General features: G+C 41.2%; 1 protein-coding gene across 1 annotated transcript in view; it reads right to left on the reverse strand.

Annotated features, from left to right (window-relative positions):
* Positions 1–1,185: 1,185 nt before the first annotated feature.
* Positions 1,186–26,186, reverse strand: part of LOC128831277 (glutamate decarboxylase 1-like) — a 39,703-nt gene continuing 14,702 nt past the window's right edge. Inside the window, exons 6-15 of the mRNA XM_054017594.1 lie at positions 25,974–26,089; positions 23,546–23,625; positions 20,141–20,195; positions 16,224–16,340; positions 14,609–14,673; positions 13,953–14,031; positions 10,906–11,055; positions 7,956–8,063; positions 6,231–6,320; positions 1,186–3,772 (exon numbers count right to left, since the gene is read on the reverse strand). Coding sequence (XP_053873569.1) covers positions 3,599–3,772; positions 6,231–6,320; positions 7,956–8,063; positions 10,906–11,055; positions 13,953–14,031; positions 14,609–14,673; positions 16,224–16,340; positions 20,141–20,195; positions 23,546–23,625; positions 25,974–26,089 — 1,034 coding nt within the window. The 3' untranslated portion in view covers positions 1,186–3,598. The remainder of the gene's footprint in view (positions 3,773–6,230; positions 6,321–7,955; positions 8,064–10,905; positions 11,056–13,952; positions 14,032–14,608; positions 14,674–16,223; positions 16,341–20,140; positions 20,196–23,545; positions 23,626–25,973; positions 26,090–26,186) is intronic.

The raw sequence follows: 26,186 nt of genomic DNA on the forward strand, positions 1-26,186 counted from the left end.
GAATTCTCTCTGACACCTCATATAACCTTGTCCATCTACCTGTATGTCATGGGAATTGGCAGCTGCTGCCCCCCTTTTTTTGTGTTAGTATTGCTGGGGGATACCCAAGACGATCCAGCAATGCTGCCAGCCACAGCTTTCCTGAGGTGAGACTGCAGTAGTGAGGCCTTGGGGGCTTTGCAGAGGGTTTTAAGAAGTGACAACAGCTGTCACTGGGGCATAGGACTCAACCTGCCTTTCACACACATCTTTGCTACAGACAGTGTCCTCAGTCTGAATAGGACAAGGGTTTTACTGCCTGTGCCTGTTAGTGTCCCACTCAATAAAACGATCTCTCCAAAATTCCCCACAACCAAGCACTAATGACTCCTCCCAATTAACCCCCCAAAATAAGCCAATCAAATCCCCATAATAAATTAAACACTGCCTCCCCCAACAAAAATCAAATCAACATCCCTCCCCAATGCTAAGTATGTCCTCCTGCCATGCTCTTTTACAAGTTCTTCTTTACAGAGTCCCTGCTGCTCAGCTTCCGGAACTCAGTGCCAACTGCAGGGGCAGACTCCTTTTCACTGCCACCAGCGATCTGCCTACCTACCAGACACCTGTCTTTCCAGCAAAGGCAGAAGCTTGTTGTCATTGCCCCGGCTCACCTCCTCAGTCCTTTACTAAGGCCCATATGGCTCAGCACTGCTGGCACCAGCAAAGGGAGTCAAGTAGCTGCCAGTTCCTATGCCACACAGGTAGATGTGGGATGTACCTTCCATGTGACAGGATATAAGCATTTGTTAAGCCCTGAGGAGCTTATTAAGAAGCTATATAAACACAGGGGGGCTGACTTATTTCAGTGGGGGTTACACCAGCATGAAATCAGAAATCTTCTTTGTTTTGGAAGGACATCTATATTTTTAATGGCACAGGTCAGCAATTGTCAGCTTTGCAGATATCCTGAGTTCTGAGACAGGAGTTGGAAGTAAGTAAGGAAGGGAGGTGTCTGGCACACTGCAGGAAAGAGGGGCTCCCAAGAGTACTGAAGAAGTAAGTAGCAAACTGTGATTCTAGTAACTGAAAAAGCAAAAGAAAGAGACTTATATCATGATTAAAAGTACAGAAGCACTGTATATGGCTCCTATTGTGGACTCTACTAAAATGAAGGACACTTTCACACAGTAGGCTGAACATAAGTGCAGTGAATTAGGGCTTTATTCAGTGTTAGTCTAGACAGTTGCAGTTTTGCTGTAGCTTCGTTGCAATGTACAGTGTACAGTAGATCTCCCTTTCTTGCACACATGCACAGTCCAGTGTTTTAACCCACCTTTTTCTCTACTTACCAAAGGGAGCAATTCTCAAAGTTATATACACATTTCAGCTACAAATCTGATTTCAGATCATGTTTCATTGTTTAGTGGATTCCCTATTCATGTGCATACTTGAAATGCCTAATACCACTGGGCAGGGGTAGGCAACCTATGGCACGCGTGCCAAAGGCGGCACACGAGCTGATTTTCAGTGGCACTCTCACTGCCCGGGTCCTGGCCACCGGTCTGGGGGGCTCTGCATTTTAATTTAATTTTAAATGAAGCTTTTTAAACATTTTAAAAACCTTATTTACTTTACATACAACAATAGTTTAGTTACATATTATAGACTTAGACAGAGAGACCTTCTAAAAACGTTAAAATGTATTACTGGCACGCGAAACCTTAAATCAGAGTGAATAAATGAAGACTCAGCACACCACTTCTGAAAGGTTGCCGACCCCTGCCCTAGGGCTAAAAAAACCCAAAACAATACAGCACAAAGGTAAATAAATATGAAACAAATGCCACAGACCTTAAAATAGAAAATTTAAAAAATATATCCTTCATAACAAAACCTTTAGAAAAGTTGTCTAAATAACTGACCTTATTACCAATACAACGTGCACTGTGTTAACTTTAGTGTTATCTGTAATGTAAAATGAGAATAAAAAGTAGATAGGAATAAAAAAACCCTGTTAGGCCATTTATTCCACCCAGTGCAGGATAGTTCTCTACAGTATATTCTCCAGAGCCTTGTTCAGTTATTTCTAAGTGATCCACATGTTGATCCATGCACCCAAAGGTTCTCAGGAATACACACAGTGGAAGAAATAAATAAATCTGTAGCATTCCTTTATATTCACTTGTGGCAGAGTCAGAAGGAAGTATGGCTGAATAGATCATAATCACTAAGGGCTAGACTGTGACTTTGCCACAAGCCCTGCGTTATTAGCAGAGTGTAGTTATCTGGTCCCTAGTTGCCACTTGTTCTAGACAGTGAGCAGGGAGTAATCTGTGCCAGTCCTATACTTCCCTCTTTACATCAGCTCAGCTGTGCTGGCACAGTGGGGAACAAGGGGTTGGAAGGGGGAGTCCAGGCCAAGGCTCTACCCATTTGCACCAGAGGGAGAGTAGGGGCTCCGCAGAAGAGTCTACACTATAACAGTAACCAGTACCGGAGAGTAATGCCCTTCATATTCTTTTACTCCACTGCATGGACACATAGGATGAGTTACACTGTTGCACTAAACTTGAGATGGAAAATGAAATGTAAAAAGGGGAGAGTGAAGGGAAGCCTGCACAGATGTGTTTACTGAAGTCATCAAAACCAAAGCAAGTGATAAAAACCAATAAAAGGTGCAAGCATCCAAACAACACTTCCTACTAAGTACTAATGTGGCTTGACAGAAAACAAAAAAAAGCTGTATTCTAGGATAATTTGCCTGCCATGAGTAGCTACAAAGTTTCACACACACTGTGATGAAGAAAGCTTTGAGCCAAAGGCCCTTCTGGAGCTCCTGCCTCTGTATTCTGCTCTCTTTAACTAATGACAAAAAGAGTGCTATATTTATAGGGCCTAACACCCATCAAAGGAGCCTATGAAAACAAAGGTAAACCTTAATCTCAGTCCATTGTGCTGCAGCCCAGAAGGCATATGAAGCCCCAACACCACTCTGCTAGAAAACAAACTGGGGGGCAGGGAGGAAAAAGATACAGTTAAGAAGGATGTATACCAGGGCTCGGCAACGTTTGGCACGCGGCTCGCCAGGGTAATCACCTGCTGTTTATTTATCTGCTGACACGGCAGGTTCGGCTGATCGCGGCCCCCACTGGCCGCAGTTTGCCGTCCCGGGCCAATGGGGGCTGCGAGAAGCCGCGGCCAGCACATCGCTCGCCCGCGCCGCTTCCCGCCGCCCCCACTGGCCTGGGCGGTGAACCGCGGTGTGTGGGGGCCGCGATTGGCTGAATCTGCCGCGTCAGCAGGTAAATAAACTGGCCCGGCCCGCCAGGGTGCTTACCCTGGTGAGCTGCGTGCCAAACGTTGCCGACCCCTGATGTATACAATGACTCTCAAGCCCTGTGAAATGATGAGATCACATGTCTAAAGGGAGTTCCATTAAAAAAAGTTGAGATTTCATTACTCTAGGTACCTCCAGTAACTGCAGTATCTTCCTATCCTTAGAACAGGAGGTGCCATCATAAATTAAACTAACATGGAGTAGCAAATGTAACATTTTTTAATGGTGCCCACTATACCAGAACAAAACTGAGCCCATTTCAAAGTGCAGCATCAGTCATCACAAATCCTTGCCAAGCCTTTCAATTTCTTCAAGGAGGAAGTCAACGTCTGATTTCCTAGTAGCTGGGTTGGAAAAGACCATTCTGAAAAAATTCACTTTGTCCCCATGTGGCTGGTAGCTAACCATCGTCGTTCCTTCTTCTATCATCCGTGTTTTTATTTTTGGAGCAACCTGTATACAAAAAGTCAGCCATCACAATTATTTTCCTTTTATATTTGGAAACGTTACCCCCCTCTCATTACAGCCAGACTTTGCAAGTCACAGTATAACAAAAAAGCTAGCATGATTAAAACTTCATAAGACTATTGCCATTGACATCAGTGAGAGTTCTGCTTGAGTAAGAAGACAGAATTTCAGGATTTGTCCTTCTGTTTTCAATTTTGACATAAGATACGATGTTAACATTACACACAGTAGGACAAATCCTGAAGTCCTTACTCAGCTTTTACTCACTCCCTACACAGGCAAAACTCTCATTGATTTCAATGATAACATTCTTATAAAGTTTCAGTCATGCTATTTCATTTGTTATCCCTAATTTTGTGCACTTAAAATTTTAGGTGCTTCTATTTTGGGGCTTGTAGATTTTGGCTGGTAATATGTCAAAGATAATGGATGAACAAAAATTTTAATTTGCACACAAACATTTAGCATAGTGTTGACTTGTTACTTGCTTGATTTGTGGATGTTATCAGAGATTCTCAGCACCCAAATGGTGGGAACCCAACATCAGAGGTTAGATTACTTTGAAAAATCAGGCCCATTCGGCAAAGTTTCAATTTGCAATAAATAGTGAGTTGTGCACGTGAGCTCTTCTACATCACTTTTTATACCTTAAGTAGAGTTTACTAAGTTGTGTCCTACTCCTTTTTTCCTTATCAACTTTAATCACTTTTTAAATATGTTGCGATGAGAATCACGGTGGGTTTTTTTTTCTGCATCTTCATTATAGTTGGCTGTCTGATTTGAGTTCCAATTTTCTTCTATTTGCCATCATTGTAGAACTCCTACCATAATATTGGGAAGGCAAAACAAGGCCACTATCAGTGGCACTTCCTGGAAATCCTGAGTATCTAGGACAGCTGAGCCCTGCACACTAACCCTGGATGCTAACATGCACCCTTCTTATTATACTACATGTGATCTCTGGAGTGGGAATTCTGACTCCAAATCATGTCTTGCATGGCACCCTGCTGCTGCCACATGGCCAAGTGTTATTTTAGTTGTGTGTAATATACACATATATGCTAATATACACAATGCTATATGTGCATTTTTATTAAGAGGTTTTCTGTTGGTAAATTGTACATTTACAGAATTGAAAGCACATATACAGAATCCTCTCACTGGGATTAAAAATGCTTGTCACTTAGACAACATTTCTGAACAGCCATGCAGCCCAAATCAATGAGATTTGAAAACTGAAATTTGGTATGAAAATAACCCGTACTGAGGAAGAGTGCACAGCCTTGTTTTAGATGACTGTTTGATTTGACCAAGATATGAGCATTTTAAAATCATGTAACGATTGTGCACAGTAGATTTTTTCCCCTTTTAAGTGTTCACCTAGGTCAAGTTGTCCTGTGTATCTAGGTGCAATAAAGTTAGCTTTGCTGTCACTAAACACCATAAAATAGGTCAATCACACCCTACACTATTGCCTCAACTCTCATGAATTCTGTAAACTAAAAAAGGTCAGAGGAGGGCTGACTGACTAGACCTCGGTAAACTATATAAAGTGAACATGTCTTCATGCATCTGAAGAAGTGGTTGTTTTACCCTTGAAAGCTTATGCCCAAATAAATCTGTTAGTCTTTAAGGTGTCACCGGATTCCTTGTTGTTTTTGTGGATACAGACTAACACAGCTACCCCTCTGATAAAGCAAACAAGTTATTCAATTAATGTAGCCCCTTTCTCTGTTTACAAAGGGACTTGAGCCAAGATTTTCAAGAGTGATAAGTCACTTCTGTGCTTTAGAACCCGCACTCTGAAAAGTGAGGCCCTTTACATTGTCTCAGGTTGGGCACCAAAATATTTAGGTGTACTAGATTATTAGTCATTTAAAAAAAATCTTGGCCTTCTATTTTTGCATATTTGAAATTATCTGATGAATGGTTTATGCAAACGTTTCAGACTGGGGATTCTTTGAAAACTATTCACTACTACTATTAATTTAGGTTCCATAATTTAATATTAGTGCTCTATGATTGGTCACTTAAGTCTCATGTCATTGTTTCTGTTTCCTGATTGAGTGATTTCAAAGCCCAAGGAGAACATTTAAGGGGGCTGCAGATACACTTGGAATAATGGTCTGTAATCATTCTTGTGAGTGGTGAGTCACTCCTACAAATGGTCAGAGAAAACTTTTCTCAAACATGTTCAAAGGACTCTTTTTATCTGAATGAATGTTCATAATTTCTTAAGAGCTTGCTGTCCTCTAATTCTGACACTAGGAGATGTCCATGACACTACGGTTTTTCTTCTTTGGATGTCATACAAACTTTAGCATTTGAGTCCTGATTAAACTACAAGGTTGTATAAACATATGGGATGTAGGAAGACTAAGAACTATCAGTAGAGGCCTTATTAGTCACGACACCCTCTGAATGTCAATACTAGAAATCTTACCTGATGAAGCAATTTCTCTCGTTCTGGCCCATTTGGTATTCTTCTAAGATTTGGTGGAATGTACCAGAAACACACATTGGTGAGTTCAGGCTTTAAAACAAAGACGATTATTTCTCAGTAAACGATAATCATGATTCTGCTATTAAGTGTGAGGTCAACAAGAGTTTAATACCAATAGTATCTAAATGACGTAGGCATAAGTCCATTGAACATCGCTCCAATGCTTCTAAGTCACTTTTGAAAATCCTACCTTTTTACTTTTAGGTCATTTCTTCAAAACTGGCCCAGGCTGATAATTATCATAAAAGTTGTTACTCTTGTGATGATTGTGTAGCAGTCTATGGGATATAATGTAGGGCTCACTCCTGCAAGGTGTTGAGCACCATGGCCTTGATCTAACAGAGCACTAACGCATGTGCTTAATGGTAAGTAAATGAATAGTTCCATGATTAAGTGTAGTAGTGCCACTCTCACTATTTTTGGTGAGTGCCAAGATTTCAGAGGGGACTAGAGCTCATATCGTGATGACATGAGAAGTCCGGCTCCCTCATGAAATTAAGTGCCCCTGGAAGCCAGCAGAGTTTCCCCCTCTGATCGCTTTTCCTCACAGGAGGGGAAAGGACAGAGCAAAAAGCTCAGCAGACCAGTGTAGGTCCACTTCCTCCTCCCCACTCTCCTCCTGTGCCCAAGGAAGCAGGATGGGGCCTCTGCTCCTTTTCCTTTCCCCTGCATTATATGGCCTGGGAAAGGAGGGTGAGGGGTGAAGAGCTCCTGGAACTGCATCTCCCATCCCAATCCTGGAAAGGGGGAGAGCCCTGCTGCAGTCCTCCAAGAGAGGGACAGATGTGAGGTTGGGGGGAGGGAAGGGGAGCTGAACTGATGGGGGTGGGGCTGATGGGGCATATCGGGGACAAGATTAATTGCTGGGCAGGGGATAGGCAGATGTGGAGGTGAGAACTCTTGGAGCAGAGGCTAAAATTTCCTTAGCCAACACATTTTGGAGAGTGGGCAACACTAATTGGTCACATACACTGTGGGTGGGCAGAGGCAGGGCCAGCTCCAGCTTTTTTGCCGCCCCAAGCGGCGAAGAAAAAAACCCCAAAAAACTCTGATTGAGCTGCTGCCGAATTGCCGCCGAAGAGGAAGAGAGGGAGTGAGGGACCCGCTGCCGAATTGCCGCCGAAGACCCGGATGTGTCGCCCCTTTCTATTGGTCGCCCCAGGCACCTGCTTCCTTTGCTGGTGCCTGGAGCTGGCCCTGGGCAGAGAGAGGCTAAAACTCAAGAGACAGACTAAAAAAAATCTCCAGTTCAGAAAAATCTCCAGTTCAGTCAATTCAGCCACAAATTTTACAACCAGCTCTACTCTGCATCTTGCAGAATCAAGTCCTTAATTGCCCAGTTAATTGTTTACAACTGTCCATGTTGTTGCAAAAGAAAACCATCACCCAAATTTGGTTTGCCACTTTTGTTTGTAATCCCAGAGGCTGGATGAACAACACAGAGAATTTAAAAATACTCTGTTCATTTAGGAAATGGATACTATGGCTAGACTCATTTCTACTGTACAATATGAATATACCCGATCTATGAAGTGCCTATTTCAATTAGACAGAGAAAGTGACAACAGGAAAATACGTTCGCTTTTTATATGGAAATTAAATCACATGTAAAGTAAACAAGAATACATACTGAAGAAGAGAACAGAGGGATATTTTGATACTTACTTCGGCATCAAATACAAGCTCAAAGTTCTCTCTTGAATTCAGTTCCCTGTAAAGATACTCAGCAAGTTCAAGGGATTTGTTGATAAGAATCTCAAAGCCTCGAGTGCCCTGTAGAATATCAATGCAAAACATATAGAAAGTGAGCTCTAAGAGTAGCTTGAGCCATGTTAGGAAAAACAAACAACAACTTTATTGTACAGGAATGAGCTTGAAGGGGAAAATGGAGGGTACTGTCCCGAGGAACTGTATTTTATTGTTTTGGGGCATAAAATTATTGATGCTCATTCTATATAACACACAGAACCTCATTCTAAAAAGGTACACTTTTAGAAGAAGTATGAATCTACATAACTATTGAGCTTAAACTAAAACCACATCAAATGAAGTCTAATCTGTCTGAGCTTTTGCATGCATGGTAGGGACTGCACTTTGACAGATCTCTATAACCAGTTTAGTTGATAAATTATGCCCACCCCCCCACCCCCCTTTTTTTTACCTTGTAATTGTGAACATATTTCCTATTTAGGGAATAATGGGGTTTACTCCAGTAGTTAATATAGCACTGTTTCAAAGGTTTCAGAATTTGGCTATATTTCTTGTCCTAATCTTTGTTCCATTACTGTTGCAATCATAACTGGTTTTTGTAAATTATAAATCAGGGGTTGGCAACCTTTCAAAAGTGGTGTGCCGAGTCTTCATTTATTCACTCTAATTTAAGGTTTCGCGTGCCAGTAATACATTTTAACGTTTTTAGAAGGTCTCTTTCTCTAAGTCTATAATATATAACTAAACTATTGTTGTATGTAAAGTAAATAAGCTTTTTAAAATGTCTAAGAAACTTCATTTAAAATTAAATTAAAATGCAGAGCCCTCTGGACCGGTGGCCAAGATCCAGGCAGTGTGAGTGCCACCGAAAATCAGCTCGTGTGCAGCCTTTGGCACGCGTGCCATAGGTTGCCTACCCCTGTTATAAATCATAAAATCAGAATTGTATATCACATTACACTATGGTTGCATGTCTCTTCTACACAAAAAAAGACTGAGCATTAGGCAGTGATCCTCCTATTTATCATTTAATATTTACTTTGCTTGCAATAACAGCTATTGTTTATGTGCTTTGTTGTTGATGTTGCAAAACTTTAAGACTAGGTATGCACTTTTTCTTCTGTCCACACAACATCTGTTTTCTCATGCAACATTTATCTTATTTCAGATTAACACTATAGTAACCTCCCTAACTCAAGGAAACAGTTCACAGTTTTACATATAAAGTAAAAAATACACACCTTTTCTGAAACATACGGAACAAAGCCCCTCAGGACAGGAGCCTTATCATTTTTATTGTAACGCTCTTTGACAGGTTTCAAAAATAAAGCACCCCAAAAATGAAATTGGTTATTACAAATCTTTAGGGGCCTAAAGGGACTGAAATCAACGGCAGCTTAGAGCCATCAGCCCCTTGCAGAATAGGGTTCCAGATAGGGGGAGGAGGAAACAGGTTTTAAATAGCAATAGGTGAGCCTGAAAGAGATTTGGAGCTTTAGCTAAATACCCAGAAGACCACAGGCCTGAGTCTGATCACAGTTACGGGGTGTAAGTAAACAATAACGCCATTGACTTCAATGGATTTATAGCACTGTAAATACGGGTGAGATTGTATATCAGGCAGTATATACCTGTGTCTCTTAAGTCTGCAAAACTTACCTGGCAATGTCATAAGCATTTGCCCCCTAATGAAGTTTTTAGTATGTATAAGTCAGAAACAATGCAAGAACAATCTTTTAGGTGATATTTTGGCATTTACAGTTATGTCAATGGGGTTGACATTGTTCAGTATCTCGCAGTATCAGAGCTCTTGTCTAATGTAACCATGAAGTACATATGCAAATAAAAATGAAAGTTAGTCTTTTTTGGACCTTAAAAACAGTTTAGATTATGGATGAAGGATCATTTTAGTTCCTGTATTGTTATGTATGCATTTCCTCAGTTCTCATCACAATAGTACAGGGGTCAGCAACCTCTGGCATGTGGCTCGCCAGGGTAAGCACCCTGGCGGGTCGGGACAGTTTGTTTACCTGCTCATCGGCAGGTTCGGTCGATCGCGGCTCCCACTGGCTGCAGTCTGCCGCTCCAGGCCAATGGGGGAGGCGGGAAGCCACGGCCAGCACATCCCTCAGCCCGCGCCACTTCCTGCAGCCCCCATTGGCCTGGGACCACATTGGCCAGGGGGGCCGCAATCGGCCGAACCTGCCGACGCAGCAGGTAAACAAACTGGCCCAGCCCGCCAGGGTGCTTACTCTGGCGAGCCACATGCCGGAGGTTGCCAACCCCTGCAATAGCATCTATTCACCACATGCTTAGATTAAATCAATATTAGTAGTTTATAAAGAGAAGGATCCAATTCTCCACAGTTTGTCAGTTATTTACCAGTACATAAGAATGGCCATACTGGGTCAGACCAAAGGTCCATCTAGCCCAGTATCCTGTCTTCCAACAGCATCCAATGCCAGGGGCCCCAGAGGGAATGCACAGAACAGGTAATCATCAAGTGATCCAGCCCCTGTCGCCTATTCCCAGCTTCTGGCAAACAAAGGCTAGGGACACCATCCCTGCCCATCCTGGCTAATAGCCACTGATGAACCATGTTGTAAAGCGTACATGTTGGTCCTGGGAGTACGTTGCTGGAGCTACTATGTACCTGCCCAATGCAAAGGAAAGAGGAGTTTAATGCTGATCTAAAGCTTGGAAGATTTGAACTCAGTGTGATTTCTACAGTTTCACAGATGAGGTGCTCCACTAAGATCTTCCTGTTACCACTTCTTCTCAACTAAACCATACATTTAAATTTTGGTTTTAAGCCTTAACTTTCATTCCACCTATGCATCAGTTTCAAGTGGCTAAAGAACATTTATGTTTCTGGTAAAGCTGCATTTCTGTAGACCTTTCATACCTTAGCTTTCCACATTAGCCAAAGTTTGAAGACATCAACATGCCGGCCACACTGAATGGTCTTGTCCCCTGTGTCATAAGTTGTATCATACTGTTTGTCTGGTTGGAACAGATACCCAGCACACATCTGATTACAGGCTTGCAGAAGACCCTAGAGCAGGAATACAACCATCAATATGCATGCTATATTTATGAACAAGATTCATTTCAGAATGAATGGGCTAGAAATGAGCAAATACTAGGATGATTACACTGAAATGCAAACACATTCCCATTGAGAATAATGCTACATTTAGGGCTTGTCTATATGAACAGTAAGTGCACAGCAATCGGGAGTGTAAATCTCTTTCTCTCTCTAGCCTGCCATGCACTAATCGTCCATGTGGACCCTGCTGCTGAGCACTAAAAGTTCGTAGGGCACTTTAATCCACTCTTGTGTCAAAGTGGGGTAGATCAAAGTGCCCTAGGGAACTTTTAGTGTAATGTGGCAAGATCCACACAGACAGCTAGTGTATAGCAGGATAGCACAAGGTAGATTGACACCCCCGCTTGCCGTGCACTAACTGTTTGTATCAACAAATTCTTAGTCTTTGTTGTGTATTTGGTTGTCGTGGTAACAGAATCTTGTTCTTGCTATGGCAATAGAGTTAGATTATTAGGGGATAGCCCAGCCAATTTTGGCTGGTTTTTGGTTAGTTCCTCTTGATCTGTAGAATTTATTAAATAGGCCCTTTATCAGGCATATGACACTGAGCCCCATATCATGCACATATACAAAAAAAATGCAAAATGAAGTCTTGAGTATGTAAAATTTCATCTAATTGCCTCCTTTATTATGCTAGAGTCATAATATTTGTGTGTTTTATGGATACTGTGTGAGCTACCAATGGTTATAACCATTGTTCATAGCTTATGGAGTAAGCAAGAATATTGACAGCATTACATTCATCTGAAGCGGAGAGGTAGTTTACGTCTTGGTAATAGACACCCATATAATAATGATTTCTCCATAAGACATCAAGCCCATTTTCCACCTATTTTTCTTAAAAAAAAAAAGCCTTTTACTTTTTTTTAAAAACACTTGACAGTTTCTTCGGACTTTGTGGTAAAGATCTCTGCACAAAGCACTACAGAATTTGATTTGTGTGTCTCTGATGAAGCAATACACTTTTTATTCTCAAGCTGAATTTGTACACAGACAACTCATGGTGCTGCTGAAAGCTATTTCTGCTATGAAAAGAGAATCTACTACAGACTGAAGAGAGTCTGTAGTACAAAGAAACAACATAATGAAGAAAAATAGAATAACAACCTTAAGTCTTAGACTAAAGGTATCTTACCAAATACCAACCAAATAAATGCTTAGGAAACTGTGTGTAAAGTGGTCTATGTTAAACATTTACTTTTCCATGGTATTTGATTTTACTGATTGAATCATGGGGTTTCCTAAGTTGCCACAGAATGGGAAATAAGGCATATAGTAAATTTAACTGCCAGTTGATAAATGCTGACTTTTTTGTAATAGTTTCCAATGGGTGTCTGTGTATGTACATACCATGGAAAAAACCTTATTAACACAATGTTAAGATTACAAAAAGGTAAAATTCAAGACCAAGAAAACTCAATGGTTAAGGTTCCCACAATAACATCAACTCAGACACATTGCATAATATTGTATGCTGTATTAGGGTATACATTTAACACAAATGGTAATCAAATATTCTATTTATTTGCAAAGATACATTCCTCTTGTCAAGTATCAGAGGGGTAGCCGTGTTAGTCTGAATCTGTAAAAAGCAACAGAGGGTCCTGTGGCACCTTTGAGACTAACAGAAGTATTGGGAGCATAAGCTTTCGTGGGTAAGAACCTCACTTCTTCAGATGCAAGTAATGGAAATCTCTAGAGGCAGGTATATATCAGTGTGGAGATAACGAGGTTAGTTCAATCAGGGAGGGTGAGGTGCTCTGCTAGCAGTTGTGTTCACACCTCAGGACCCTCTGTTGCTTTTTACATTCCTCTTGTCAGTCATTACTGTGACAGATAACCTTTGATATCAAAAGATGGGTTGCCTCCAGAGAAGATATTTTTATGGCAAACAGGAATGAGTGAATTGTCCGCTATTCTGATTCAAATATCCAGATAGAGGATATTCAGAGGAACAGCTTACCAAGGGATGTGATGTGGTAGGTTCTCCATTGCTTGAAGTCTTTAAATTCAATACTTTCTTTCTAAAAAACTATGCTCTAGCTCAACAAGAATTCCGGGGCTTACCAAAGAAATGACTGAGTGAAATGCTATGATCTGTGTTATGCAGGAGTTCCAATGAGACTGTAAGAATGTCCCCTTCTGCCTTTAAAATCTATGACTATATATTTAGAAATCCAGATCTGGATATCAGCCGGACTTACCCTTCCCAAAGGGCTATATACTCTTTTCTCAACCCCAGGAAATCCTTCTCCAAAGCTGGCCTAGACCCCTCTCTCACTTGTGAAGGTGTTTACATGACTAACAGCCAAATCAATACTTAAGATAATGAGCATTATTTAAAAAAAAAAAAAGTCCTTACTATCCCCTGCTGTCTTTGGGCCTGGATGACCATTACTCATCTCCTGACATCTTTAGGAGTGGTGGTGTGGCCACTTTCTTCCCATATCTCGCCTCTTTAGAATTTATATGCCTAGAAGTCATACTGCCACGTGATCTTGAAGAGGTTTTATGGGAGTCTGTTTCCTCACTAAGTACCAACAGGATAGGAAAGGTCTTCTTCTGGTGGTTCCACGGTTCTGCAGTCTTAGGATGGGACTTAGAACTACCTGATTGGTAGCTGGGAAACACAAATCCTACAACACAGGACAAGTCAGGGTTTTCGGACCATCAGAAAATTCAAAGATAAGAGGGGTACAGCAACTGTTGAGGATTACTGTGCTCTGAGGTTTCTGCTCTTTGCCTTTGTCAACTTTCATGATCACATTAGTTGGCCTTCATGCTAGCACTTTAAGCCATTACCTAAAGACAGTATGATATATGAAAGACATCATTCACGGTACCTTTTCACAGACCAGGAAGGCAGAACACTGAAGTGGAACGCCCATCAATTTGTGTGGATTCCAGGTGACAGAATTGGCCCTAGGTGATAAACCAAACTATAATATAAGGAACATGCCAGGTGTTAAATGTAATATGTATCAGTCTCCCCAAAGGCCCCTGCAAACACATACATATCACTTTCTAGACATATTATGTGTGTCTACCTTTGCTGCTGAAAAGAGCTTACGTTCTTACAGGATAAGGATAGGAAAAAGGTTCAGGGTAGGAAAAGCAAGGGAATTATTAATAAAAAGGAGAGGAGAGGTTGTAAGGAAAGATTTAGAGGAAGGAAGAGAAGGTAGATTGTGGGGGGTGGGAGGAAAGGAAGGCTGGTCCTTGTGAAGGGAGCACTGTGATAAAGGAATGAAGCTCAGAGTGAGAAAAGGAGATTTAGGAGGAGGAAGGCAAAAAGAAATGGGGAGTGTATAAAGTAAAGGAGGCGGTGAGATCAGAAATGGAGGTGGTAGGGCAAGATTATTTAGGGATTTGTAGATGAGGCTGTTTGTTGTGTGGTAATGGAAGGATTCAAGGTATTTGGGGGTAACATGGTGAGAACAACAGAGAGGGGAGGAAGATGACTTACTCTGAATAAAAACACACAATGCATTATGCTCACCTTTCAATACCATTAAGTTTAAAGGAATGTTTCCTAGACATCAGCAGCCCACCTCCCCATGCTGCCTGTAAAAAATGAGATGTTAACATTATAAAATAAGAACAAGAGAAGAAAAGTTCCATCCTTCATAAGATAGTTACAAAAATATTTTCTTCTAAAAGATACAAGCTGTTAAATAAACAACTCAGGCATTAAATGTTACAAGAAATCCAGTCTATATAGGAAAAAACAAACAGATCAACGCCCAGCCACACCACACAGACAATAAGGGAACAAAGTGCATATATTCAAGACGATTTTCAGCTCATTTGTTGGCATATAACAGAGTATTGTAAAGTGCTGTGCCACAGCTGTAGTTTTATATAGCATTCTGCAAATAATAAGTATGGATAAAAATAAGCCATATTCATTGTGCCTTATTAAACAAATAGTCCATTGGCTTTAATGTGATTTCATGCATGAATAAGATAATCACAGCATTTAATAAGGACGAAGGGTGAATTCTGTCACACTGAAGTCAATTCGAACTGCTGGGTGGCAGCTGGGACCTGAGCACTACCTGTGGGCCCAGGTTCCAGGTCTGTGATCCTTCACACTTAATTCATTGCATGATCTTTTAAATGCCTTGACCAGCTTCTTTCTTTACAGTAGCAAATCGAAGCCATTAATTATCTTGATCCACAGTGCATACTAACTCCAAGAAGAATTTGTATGAAAATCCTCTTTATGTTTACCAAAGATTAGACTGCATGGGTAAGGTTAAATATACTGAAACGACTTCATTTACATTTAACTTGGTTATAGTGGCACAGTATTGTACCTACTGAAAAAGAAACACTTCAAAATTCAACTTATTTTTAATCCAAAATTTCCAATAAAGATTGTCTAAAGTCAGGCTTAAATCAATATTTAGGCATCTAAATAGAACTGGTTTGATTTTAGGAAGTGCTAAGACCTCACAGCTCTGATCAATTTAAAAAACAGAAAATCAGGCCACCAATATAGGGATCTAAATATGCACTTAGATGCCAACCTAAAGTTAGGCAACCACTACTGAGAATTTTGGCTAAAATTCACACATTCTACTTCAGAGTAAAAAAATAATATGACTAGCTACAATTCATTCAACTGTATCAGAAAGAAGAATTTGGCCTAGTGATTTAAATTCAGCTTCTCTTGCCAGGAACTGTACTTATCCCAGTGTCTCTGTACTACTAAGGTGGTATTATATGCAGAAGAAAGGATTCGTCATAAAAAGAATAATATTAATCAAAATGATAGTTCATTGTGTGCCAGAGAGGTGTATTATGGTATTTTGAGTTGCTCTGGTCTGACACAAAGAAAATGCATTTTGAAGCAGTATTTGTTGTATTATTCCAAGACTTGAATGAATGCTAACAAATGCTATTTACTTAATTTCCTTTCTAAACAAGCCACACCCTTCACTGCAAGATGGTATCTTGTTCAAGCATGTCTATTCATCACAATCCATTCATACACATTAGTTGTATTGGAACCCTTCAAAGCAGATGCTCTTTTCTGAGGTAAAGAAACAAATTCCAGACTTTAGTCCTATAAAAGAATAATTGTGAGCAATATTTCTGAAAAGCATTACATCCACATGCATCCAGAGTCCATACTTCTCGCAGATGTCAGCAATGTTGTCAAGAGGATCAAAGGCTCCATACACTGTTGTACCAGCTGTGGCACTGACATACAGTGGGATATGGTCCTGAAAATAATACAAGATAATTGAGGCCATATTAGCTGAAGGGATAGCGAAGAGAATATGTTCTTCTTTCATCTCATATCAATCATCAGTAGCTATTTCTATAATTAATGTTGCAATACATTTCCATCATCACCCCTTTTCTTCACATTAACAACTTTCCCCAAATTCCCATTTGAGACTGAAATTTTCCATTTTTTGTTTCTGCCTGAAGGTGGTGAATGTTATGGAAAGTTTGGTCAGTACCATAATAAGAAACCAGAAAAGATATACCTTTAGGAAAAGATGGGAGCCACCTGACAAAAAAGGAGACTATCATCTTTGTTCACTGATTCACCAACCTCGTGAAAAGGGATTTGAACGAGGTTCAAAAGGAGCAGGTGACACAAGCCCACAGGTAAGTAAAAAAAAAAGTTACCTTAATAGAAGGCTAAATGTTGGAGGAGGGGGAGGGGCACAGCATGAAAAATTATAATAGACTCATAGGAACAAGAGGGAAATCTGTGGGGGGATTTGCTCAACATGTCTATAGTCGGATGCAAGGAGTATGGGGAATAAATGGGAAGAACTGAAAGTATTAGTACATAAGATAAATTATGACTTAATTGGTGTCACAGAGACTTGGTAGAATAAATATTATGACTGGAATATTGGTATAGGAGGTACAGCTTGTTCAGGAAGAACAGGCAGGGCAAAAAGGGAGGAGGTTTCATGCTACATCGAGATTATATATACTTGTTTTGAGGTCCCAAACAAGGTAAAAAGCAGACTAGTTGAAAGCCTCCGGATAATATATAAGGGGTAATGTCATGGTAAGGATCTAGTATAGACCACCAAATCAATAAAAGGAGGTGGAGGATGCATTTCTAGAACATAAAAGAGAAATATCCAAAACACAAGACCTGGTAGTAATGGGGGACATTAGCTAAACAGACATTTGTTGGAAAAGTAATACAGCAAAACACAAATTTCCAATAAGTTCTTGGAATGTATTGGGAATAACGTCTTGTTTCAGAAAGTGGAGGGCATAGCCAAGGGGACAGCCATTTTAAACCTGATTTTGACTAATAGGGAGGAATTGATAGCAAATCTGAAAGTGGAAGGCAATTTGAGTGAAAGTGACCATGAAATGATAGATTGCATGAGTCTAAGAAAAGGAAAGAGTGAGAGTAGAAGAATAAGGACAATGGACTTCAAGAAATGCAGACTTCAGCAGTCTCAGAGAACTGATAGATAAGGTCGATGGGAAGAAAATCAAAGGGAAAAATGAGTTCAGAGGAGCTTGAAGTTTCTCAAGGAGGCAATATCAAAGGCACAACTGCAAACTATCCTGGTTGCAAAGGAAAGATAGGAAAAATAGGAAGAGGCCAATACAGCTCCATCAAGAGCTCTCTGAGGACCTGAGAGTCAAAAAGGAATCCTACAAAAAGTGAAAACAAGTTGCTAAGGATGAGTGTAACACCGGCCGACCCCAGTTGTCAGTGGGCGGGATTGAACTTGCGACCTTTGGGGCTTAGTGCATGAGCCTCTACCGCATTAGCTAAAAGCCAACAGGCTGTTAGGTAAGGCTGTAGAGCAGACTCACTTTATCTCTCTCTCTAAGTTGTCTCGATGCCACTAAATAGGACACAAGACCACACCCAGAAGGTGTGTGGGTTACACAAGCACAAAGGACTAGCCCAAGCATGTAGGGACAAAATCAGAAAGGCTAAGGCACAAAGTGAGGCACAAAGGACATAAAAGGTAATAAGAAGAGCTTCTTTAAATATATTAGGAGCAAGAGAAATACAAAGGAAAGTTTATGTACATAGTACATAGCAGGGAAGGAGAGCTAATAACTGATGACATTTAGAAGGCTGAAGTGTTTAATACCTAGTTTGTTTCAGTCTTCACTAAAATGGTTAATAGTGACCAGACATTCAATACAATTAATATTAACAATAACGGGGAAGGAAACCAACCCAAAATAGGGAAATAACAAGTTAAAGAGTATTTAAATAACTTAGATATATTCAAGTTGGCAGGGCATGATGAAATTAATCCTACAGTACTTAGAAAACTATCTGGATCTTTGAGAACTCACTTGGTGAGGACAGGTGAGGTCCCAGAGGCCTGGAAAAGGGCAAACATAAGTATGGGCAAACATAGTACCTATCTTTAACAAGGGGAACAAAGAGGACACAGGGAATTATAAACCAATCAGCCTGAAAACATACTGGAAACATACTGAAATAAATTATTAAACAATCAGTTTGTAAGCACCTAGAGTATACCAGGGTTATAAGGAATAGCCAGCTTGTATTTGTCAAAAAAAGTCATGCAAAACCAACCTAATTTCTTTCTTTGACAGGATTACTGGCCTAATGGATGGTGGGGAAGCAGTAGATGTGCTATATCTTGATTTTAGTAAGTCTTTTGATACATTCTCACATGACAGTCTCATAAGCAAACTAGGGAAAAATGGACTAGATGAAATTGTTCTAATGCAGATGCACAACTGATTGAAAGACCATACTCAAAGTAATTATCAATGATTCATTGACAAACTGGGAGAGTGTATCTAGTGGGTTCCCGTAGAGGCCAGTCCTAGGTCAGTAACTATTTAATATTTTCATGAATGTCTTCGATAATGGAGTGGAGAGCATCCTTATAAAATTTGAAGATGACACCAAGTTGGGAAGGGTTGCAAGGATTTTGGAGAGCAGGATTAGAATTCATAATCTTGACAAATCAGAGAATTGATCTGAAATCAACAAGATGAAATTCAATAAAGACAAGTGCAAAATACTACACTTTGGGAAAAAAAATCAAATGTACAACTGCAAAATGGGGAATAACTGGCTAGGTGGTAGTACCGTTGAAAAGGATCTGCAGGTTATAGTGGATCACAAATTGCATATGAATGAATTAATGTGATGCAGTTGGGGAAAAAGGCTAATGTCATTCTGGAGTTTATTAACAGGAATGTTGCATGTAAGACATGGGAGGTAATTGTCCAGTTCTACTTGGTACTGACGAGGCCTCAGCTGGAGTGTCATGTCCACTGTGAGCACTGTACTTTAGGAAAGAGGTGGATAAATTAGAGATAGTCCAGAGAAGACCAACAAAAATGATAAGAGATTTAGAAAACCTGACCTATGAGCAAAGGTTAAAAAAACCTGCGCATGTTCAGCCTTAAGAAAAGAAGACTGAGGGGGGACCAGATAGCCATCCTCAAATATGTGAAAGGCTGTTACAAAGAAGACAGAGGTCAATTGTTCTCCATGTCCACTGGATGTAGGACAAGAAGTAATAGGCTTAATCTGAAGCAAGGAAGATTTAGGTTAGATATTAGGAAATGCTTTCTAACTCTAAGGATAATTAAGCACTGGAATAGGCTTTCAAGAGAGGCTGAGGAATTCCCATCACTGGAGGTTTCTAAGAACAAGTTGGACAAACACCTGTCAGGGATAGTTTAGGTTTACTTGGGTCCACCTCAGTGCAGGGGGCTGGATTTAAAGACCATTCAAGGTTCCTTCCAGCCCTACATGTCCATGATACTATGACTCTCTGCTTTTAATTGTAAGACAATTTTGTAACTTAAAAGATGTCTTCTATATAATCCAGGCAAATACTACAATCCTCACTCAGCCAAAACTCCCATTAATTTAAATGAGATTGCATTTGGAGCTCTGGGTGTTAAATACTTTTGAAAATGTGGTTCCTACTACTAACTTCCTTGGCAATTTCATATGAGTGAGGACTGCCGGATTTAGCTCAATATTAATAACACAAGGCTACAAATAATAAACAAACAAACAAACCTGTCTCTTGACTTTGAGTATTTTTGCCTCCAAATCTGATGGAATCATCTTCCCCCTAGATGATTGTAGAATGTTGGGAGGGAAAAAAGAAGAAAATTTAAGTTATTTGTTCTGTTATTCTTGACATTTACCATACTGTTCAGTTGACTCTGTCTGGTGATGTTTACTTACATTTTGTGGCAACATATTTTCAGCCTAAATAAAACAGTGGCCAAAAGACAAGGAGCCTGATTTTCCACTACCCTGAATCTTTGCAAGGTGTGTGTAAAGTGGGTGTAAAGCCTTGCCAAATGAAAATGGTAGCATTTTAGATCTACTTTGCACAAGAATAAATGGCTGCATGAGGTGCAGAGCAGTTGTGTATCACTCCCAATGGTCTAACTGGTGCATTTATGGCCCTTATCACATCTAAATAAAGAGACCATGAATGTAAACAAACTCATTGAAAATTAATGTCATGTTATGATATGGGGCCATGGGGAAGAAAACTGACAACAGTTTCTACCCACTTCTCACCATGTGTTTGACGGCAGGATTTGGCCCATAACATTTAGAAAAAATTGGTAATACACATATTTGTAAGTGAGCATAATACATACTAATTTTAATTTGTTAATAGTTTTCTCCCCTCACATACTAGCCATATTTCTATTATGGGTGCTGCTAATGTGTTATCCTTTTTGGTATCCATCTTATTGCATGGCATACTAATATACTGAAATGCTGAATTGTTGCAAGCTTTTCTCTTCCTATACTGCAAAATATTTCCTTTTACTCTTGCAGATTTTGCATTTCAAGTCTGCAGAAATTAAGGAAGCCTTTGTTATATTGTACTCCATGAAAGAATTAGAACCAATTTTCAAACTTGTGTGCCCGCTGTCAGGCTCTTAAATGCACACTTGTTACTACAGAGAATTCTTTCCTGGGTGTCTGGTTGATGAGTCTTGCCCACATGCTCAGACGCCATATTTGGGGTCAGGAAGGAATTTTCCTCCAGGGCAGATTGGCAGAGACCCTGGGTTTTTTTTTTTTTTTTTTGCCTTCCTCTGCAGCATGGGGCACGGGTCACTTGCTGGAGGATTCTCTGCACCTTGAAGTCTTTCAACCATGATTTGAGGACTTCAATAGCTCAGACATAGGTTAGGGATTTATTACAGGAGTGGGTGGGTGAGATTCTGTGGCCTGCTTTGTGCAGGAGGTCAGACTAGACGATCATAATGGTCCCATCTGACTTTAAAGTCTATGTATCTATACTTACGTTCCTAAATAAAAGTGGCCTGATATGCGGAGGTATTGAGTAGATCAGGTCAGGAAATGGGAAGTTTTCCCTTACAAAATTGTGACCCAACTGGCAAGGGAGTTACAAGAATAACCTTATCCTGGTATGTACATTCTGGTTCACCAAAGAATGTCACATGAGGTTTTACATAAAAGCTAGGGTCACAACTCTTTACACAATCAACAATAGTAATGTTATCTGAAGTCTGTATCAAAACAGACTTGGCAAACAGGTTTTTTGCCAGAGAAAAACCCGCCTGTGACCTGGCCATGGGTCGGGGAGAGGAGATGCAGGGTGGAGCTGCTCCCGGGACTGCCGTGATCTTGCACTGCAGTTGGGAGGTGGGGGAGGGGTAATGCCCTCCAGGTCCCCAACTCTGCCCCTGGGCTCAGGGCTTCCGCAGGGAGTACCAGGGGCTCACCTATTGTTAACCCGCAAGGCACAGTAAGGGCCTCTTAACAAGAATGTATCTGACACAGAATTGCAGAAATGCTCTAATACATGTCTTCATATAGTCCCAGAGCAAAATATGGAAAAGAAACATAACCACAAACTCCTACATAGTCCCCTTCCCAAACACTCGCAGAAAAAAAATTCAACAGCCTTGCTCCCAAAGTAAACATATAAAATGAAAGCTATTCAGGTGAAGAGAAGATGGCATTAGAAAGAATAGATTTAAAAGTGGACCAAATTGTGGTCTAGGCCAGGGGTTCTCAAACTTTTTCTCTCTGAGGCCCCCCTCGACATGCTATAAAAACTCCAGGGCCCAGTGGGGGCGGAGGGGCCTTGGGGCAGTGGCCTTTGGCATAGGCATTGTTTGACTTCTATTTTGGTGGGGGGGAAGGGGCCAGTGGGGCTCAAGCCATCTCCGCATGGCAGGGTCCAGGGAGGGAGTGCCACCTCCACCCCATGACTCACCCTAGCAGGCCACCCAGCCGGTCTCGGTGGGGTGGGGGCGGAGGCGTGCAACCAAAAATTATAACTCAGAGGTGGGGAGCTTAGCTCAAAAAGTTTAAAAATAGCTAATGGTGCAGGGGGGTAGCTGGGGCCATGTGCAGGCAGGGGAGTAGCTCAGGGTGCAGGGAGGGGGGTACCTGGGGCTGTGTGTGGGCAGGGAGGTAGCTCGGGGTACAGGGAGGGGGGGGCTAGGGACTGTGTGTTGGCAGGGGGGTAGGTCAGCATGTACAGAGAGGGAGTACTAGGGGCTGTGTGCGGGCAGGGGGTAGCTCAGGGTACAGGGAGAGGGTATTAGGGGGCTGTGTGCTGGGAAAACTCCCCTGCGAACCCTGTTCCCCTGCCAGCCACGGAGCCGGGTCTCCGCACCCAGGGGGCTCTCACCGGCTGCCTTTGCGGGAGCAAAGGGGCTGGGAGCTGAGGAGCAGCTTCAACCTGGGGCACCAGCAGGAGATGCGGGAACACTGCTGCTGTTAACTGCTCCAGGACACCAGCCACCTTCCGCCTGCAACCTGGCCATGGGTTGGGGAGAGGAGATGCAGGGTGGAGCTGCCCCCGGGACTGCCGTGATCTTGCACTGCAGTTGGAGGGTGATAGGGGGGTAATGCCCTCCAGGTCCCCAACTCTGCCCATAGGCTCAGGGCTTCTGCCCCACAGGGAGCACCAGGGCCAATTTCCTTCCCTGCAAGGTTCTTGGGGTGGCTCACCATGTCTTGCTCCTTATATAGGGTTAGTAGTAAAACCTCAGTCTAACCCTATATGTGGGCCCCATATTGAAATCTTTACTTGGAGACAGGTTCCACCACCTTTATTCGTGTTAAATAATATGTTACCTGGCATTGGCAACTAGTCAAGTAGTTTTACTATTGGAATAAAGTTTGTAGAATTGGCCCTTTAATTTTACTCCATCCTTACTCAGGCGCAACTCTCACTGACTTCAGTGAGAGTTTTGTCTAAATAGGGATTGAGTAAATACTGAATAAGGACCTACAAATTTGGGTCTGTATTCATAAGTGACCCATAGTTTTGCATTTAATCAATTCTGCTTTAGCTGTAGCTCAAGATCATTTTATAAAATACATTCGCCTTAAGAAATAGACACAAGAGCAAGTGGCACAAGAGAAGGTTAAATTCAGAAAAAAACATTTATTGGTAGACATTAAGGGGCTTACCTTTCATCACACTTTACTGCAATTACATTATCTGTCCCAATTCCAAGGACCGCTGCAGCCTTCTTTATTGAATAATGGCTCTTAAAATATATATATATATATAAAAAGTTTATAAGGAAGTTTTGTTAGATACATTGGTGTATACAAAGTACATACGATATATGGATGGCACCATTATTTTTTCTGCCCTAGAGAAATATTAAATACGTTATGGTTCAGGTGTTGTGATGACATATAAGAGTATAATAATGGGCATGTTGAAATTTCCAAGAGTCCATCAAATCCTGCCTAACACTGGTCAAAACCAAATATTTCAAAAAGAGGCTTACCCCTCCCATAATGCTCCTAATTGTGCAATATTGTGCTTAGCTGTATAAGGAGTTTACTTCCTGATCCCATGTGGAGATAATTATTTGCCCTGACGACAGATAGTCTGTACATTTTAAAATCCTAGCTAGTGTCATTAGACTGAGCAACTATTCTCAGTAAGACAAAGAAAGCAAAAAAGCTTTAGGAATGTGTACAATATGCTTGAGATTATTTATTAGATTTATGGCAATTATGTTAATCAGTAGGAAATTCATGTGCCTATATGATCATTGATTATTTAAGGGCAGGTCTACGCTACCAGCCTGAATCGGCGGGTAGAAATCGATCTCTCGGGGATCGAATTATCGCGTCTCATTGGGACGCGACAATCAATCCCCGAATCGACGCTTCTACTCCACCAGCAGAGGTAGGAGTAAGCGCCGTCGACGGGGGAGCCGCGGAGGTTGATTTGCCGCCGTCCTCACAGCGGGATAAGTCGGCTCTGATACATCGAATTCAGTTACGCTATTCGTGTAGCTGAATTTGCGTATCTTAAATCGACCACCCCCCACCCCCCGTAGTGAGGATGTAACCTAAGTTACGGGTTGCATGGTAAATATATTTAATTACAGGGTAAATAGTGGGTTATTTTTGCACTATTTTGCATCCTGACCTCAAGTTTACTATTAAAAAGGAACCACAAATCTGCATCAACATACAACTATGATGATAAATAGCATTTGGAATTTCACATGTCCCATTTTTTGCATAATATTTCTGCATTATTAAATAAAGGTTTAAAAATAATCTAGATTGTCCTCTGTTAACATCCATGTAAGAGATTATTTTTATGAAAAAAATAAATTAGATTTTAAAAAACACTGAAAGCTCTACTGATTTCACTCTGTACATCCACAGCAGCAGAGTGAACAACTTTTGCAACTGTGGAACATTCCACCGTGAAATAACACAAAGCCACACCTGAGTAACCAACATCAATATTCTGCTTTTACATTATGCCTCAGTTCCATAAGCAATGGTGTAAATATAAATATAGTTGACGTTTCATACTATGCATGTACAATGACAACATTCAAACTCTTATTTTTAAATTGTATATATGCACAGTTGTCTGCAGACTAGTCAGGGAAGAGTAGGCACCTGAGGCCTGATCCATTGAGGTCCATGGAAACACTTCCATTGACATCAATCATCAGACCCCTAGAAAGTTTCACTTGGAAAAGTGCCACTGTTTTTGAGTTATACAGAGGGGAGCGGGGAAATTCCAAGGGCCAGATTGTGACTTGTACAATGCACCTGCATAAGGGAGTAGGAAGGAGTGAACTTCTTCCAGATATCACCTGGGTGTGAAATCTGAACCTTGTGTATGCACATAGCAGTGAATGGGTGCTGTTTGTCCAGTTACTTGCCCATCCTCACACCAAAAGCAGTGGGTTGGAATAGGTAAGGCCGTGGCTCCATCACCCCAAAGTGCCAGTGCAGGGAGTGTGATAACTTACTGCTGGTGCAGGTCAGCAGGAAATTACTATCCCTTCCTCTAAAGCTAGAGGATAACAGGGGAGGAACTGTGACTCAGAGATACATTTCTGAGTCACAATGGCTATGTCCACGCTGCAATTAGATACCCCCAGCTGGCCTATACCAAATGACTAGGGCTTGAAGGGCTGTTTAATTGCAGTGTAGATATTTGGGCTCAGTCTGCAGCTCGAACTCTGGGACCCTCCCACTACACATGAGCCAGCTGAGGGGAAGGGGAGGGTTAATTGCTGTGTAGACATACCCAGTGATTTCCAGGGCTAGTCCTGGTGCAGCTTACACCACACCACTTATGCAGGGCTGTGCCTAAAGTCATAAGAGAGGATTTTCAAAAGAGCCTGTGTGACTTAGAACATAAAAACAAGCACTAGTTACTTGCAATGGGACAGGTGCTCCTAAATCATGTAGGCACTTTTGAAAATCTCACTCAAACTTTCTCCAGAAATATTTCATTTCATTTTCAGCTAATTTATTTCCATAGTCTGAATATTTAAATACTGATTTTCAAGATTCAGTACCGAATCTAGCAGAGACAAGCTATTGACTATAATTCTGTACTTACATGTTCAGAAACAAACAGTGAAATGTGTGGAAGTGCTGCCATGCCTTTGGTTTTAATCTCAGGAAACCGCTTATAACGAGCCACTAGAACACTGTAGAGGTTTGAGATGGTCCCACCTAACAGCATGGAAGGGAAACAAATATTTCTATTTTGGTTTGAATAGCTTATTCCTACTGGGAATTTAAATTTTACATCATTGCATCATAGGGCCAG

The sequence above is a fragment of the Malaclemys terrapin genome, chromosome 2, assembly GCF_027887155.1.
Source record: "Malaclemys terrapin pileata isolate rMalTer1 chromosome 2, rMalTer1.hap1, whole genome shotgun sequence".
Classification (NCBI taxonomy): domain Eukaryota; kingdom Metazoa; phylum Chordata; order Testudines; family Emydidae; genus Malaclemys; species Malaclemys terrapin.